The 2,740-nt window shown below is 49.0% G+C and overlaps 1 protein-coding gene across 1 annotated transcript in view; it reads right to left on the bottom strand.

The window, feature by feature from the left end:
* Positions 1 to 1,196: 1,196 nt before the first annotated feature.
* Positions 1,197 to 2,740, bottom strand: part of LOC119281732 (myb-related protein B-like) — a 2,889-nt gene continuing 1,345 nt past the window's right edge. Inside the window, exon 3 of the mRNA XM_037562186.1 lies at positions 1,197 to 2,149. Within this exon, the coding sequence (XP_037418083.1) occupies positions 1,442 to 2,149 (708 nt within the window). The 3' untranslated portion in view covers positions 1,197 to 1,441. The remainder of the gene's footprint in view (positions 2,150 to 2,740) is intronic.

The following is a 2,740-nucleotide window of genomic DNA, read 5'->3' as shown; positions in this document are numbered from 1 at the left end:
AACCGATGGGATAATCCCCTCCTTGCCAAAGGTGCCAGCAATCTGTGAGTCGCCGCGAACTTGGGCAACTGCTCGAGGCCTTCCATCACTAATAAGAAGAGCAACGGCGAGAGGGAATCTCCTTGCCGAAGACTCGGCCTGACCATTGTGTAACTTGTGCCCAGGGATGTCGTTGACCAAAATCCATGTAGTTTATGTTGATAGTAATCCACTGATCCACGAGACCCACCTCGGATCAAAACATATCCTGACAAGAACCTTGGGCAAAAGCTTTTTGTATGTGAAGCTTGATCAAGCATGTCGTCATGCAAATGGCATGTAGCCCACGGGCAGTAGCTTGCACGACCATGAAGTGCACGGCCCTGACGGACGTGCTATGGTGGGATTCGATGAGGAGAGGCAGCTCCAGCACAACCGGATTCGTGAGTACCTTCACGATGATGCGCGCCGACCCATGGATCAAGCAAATTGGCTGAAAGTCCTGTAAATCCACGACACCAAACATTTCTTCTTCTTTTTTTGCGGGTGACACCAAACTTTTTGGGTAGAAGCGTGACGAGCGAGTTGTTGATCGCAGGCAGCCCACGAGTATCTCCATGAGAGAAGGGCTCAATCGCAACTGAGAGCAGGGTTCAATTCTTTTGGGCATAGTGCATGCATGAAAGCATTGATGATGACTATCGTGCTTGGTGCGCCAACGGTTTAGGCGTTTGGCTTCGGATCTTGAAGACATTTCGAAGAAATTTCTCAAGTTTCCCTAATACTACTGTCTTTTTCTTTTAAAATATGTTTGCGTGATGACCATCATTACAATCAGTTCTCTATATGCAATGGTATTAATAAATAAATAAATATTAATTTCTCTTATTTTTCCGGAAGGAGCTTGCAGGCGTAGAGGAGCATGCAGACAAAGTCAAATTGCCAGGGGAGAGAGCATACAACCAGTGGTGGCGCGCAGCCAGATAACCGACTCTATCTTCTCTGTTCTCTCCATCCCCGCGAGCAGAACTCAAGGCCCTGACACGTGACCAAACCGCGCACCCTTCGTGCGTTGCACAACACACAACACTGTTGATGGAGTATAATATCGGAAACAGAAGTACATATGCTGAATCGCTATCTCCGTACAAACAACACAGGTACAACAAAGTTTCTCCAACAAATTGTTTTGGTAAAAGTTACTTTTACAAAGTATTCAGAATGCGGAAATTAAAGATACATGCATGCCACGCCACACAAACACACAAGTGTAGTGTTCTTCGGGCAACAGTATACAACACAGCAGCTGATTTAACGAAAACGAAGGACAAACTAAAATGTTCGGAAAGGTAAAAACGACAAACTAAAATCAATGGAAAGGGCACTGGATCGATCCGGTGGACGGATCGTGTCAGTTGAAACCAGTGAGGTCCAGTGTGGTCTCGTCATCGGACGGCTGGAACTACCTCGAGGCCATCTGGACCACGTCTTCGTCCTGATCACTGCTGCCACCGGCGCTACTGCTGCCCGTCTCGCTGCCGTAGTAGCCGCCACCGAGGTACTGAGGGAGCGGGAACAATTTCAGGTTCGTGCATGCAGCAAGCATGCGTCCCTGGGCACTAAACATCTGAGGAAATGCAGGCTCTGGTCCATGGTGCAGCAGGTTGTTGTTGCTGTAGGTCGGGAAGGAGGCCGGGAAGTAGTATCGCTCCAGCATCTCGCCGCTGTAGGCGGCGTTGAGGTCCGGCAAGGGCGCTCTCAGGTTCATCATCCCTGCTTGGGACGATGACCCGGCCGCGTCGGCTGGGTGGAGGTACTGGCCCATCCCCGGTGGGGTGGAGACGGCCAGCATTGCAGCGGCATTTGGAAAAACCTGGCCGTCATACCCGAGGCCGGACGACGGAGACGGTGGCGCCACGTTCTCGTCAGCCATCGTTTTGTCGCGGATGTACTCCTCGAGGAGGGTGAACTGCCCCGGGGCGGCTTGTTGGCTTGTCTTCTTTAGCCGGCGCTTCGACTTGAGACTCCGCTTTGTCGCGTTCCAGTGGTTCTTGATGGCGTTCTCCGACCGGCCGGGGAGGCACCTCGCGATCGTCGACCAACGGTTTCCGTGGATCTTGTGGGCGTCGATCAGCAGTATGTCGTCCGCCTCAGTCCAGATGTGGTCCTTCTGGAATGTGATTATGTGAAGCAAAGTTAGTGCATGCCTCCAGATGATTGGCAGAATCAAGTGTAATTTAATTGAATATCGTACTGGAAATAGTGATAGTATATTGGATCAGACATGCTGCTGATCGACGTGGCAGTTTTTTAAAGGCGCCTTATTTTGTACAAATAAATTGCATCGCTGAATCCTCGCAACAAAGCCCAATGATATATACAGACATCTGAAGCTTGGCTAGGCTGGAATAGCCTGGCTGAAACTCTAATAGCATCAGGAAAGAGCGACAAGTATTCACTACAAATTGAGTGGCTTTTTCCGAACGTCTTGAGAGGACAAGGCCCTCCAGCAATTCATATGGTGGAGATGAATTGGTCATGTCTACAAGGAAAACTGTGCTAAAAGCATGTATAATGCTTGGTTAATTAGAACGAAAATATGTCGAAAACAAAGACAATCAGCCACCACCAGCGTCGGAGCCAGGAAATTCGAATGAGGAGGGCCAAGTATTGTTAAGTCTTGTTAGAGAGGGCCAGTTCATGAAAATACATCATTTTAGCAGCAAAAACATCAAAGTTTACACTAATACTAGACTCAAAT

The sequence above is a fragment of the Triticum dicoccoides genome, chromosome 3B (assembly GCF_002162155.2).
Source record: "Triticum dicoccoides isolate Atlit2015 ecotype Zavitan chromosome 3B, WEW_v2.0, whole genome shotgun sequence".
Taxonomy (NCBI): domain Eukaryota; kingdom Viridiplantae; phylum Streptophyta; class Magnoliopsida; order Poales; family Poaceae; genus Triticum; species Triticum dicoccoides.
Note: the sequence above shows the minus strand (reverse complement) of the source record. Positions and strands in the feature narration are given on the sequence as shown.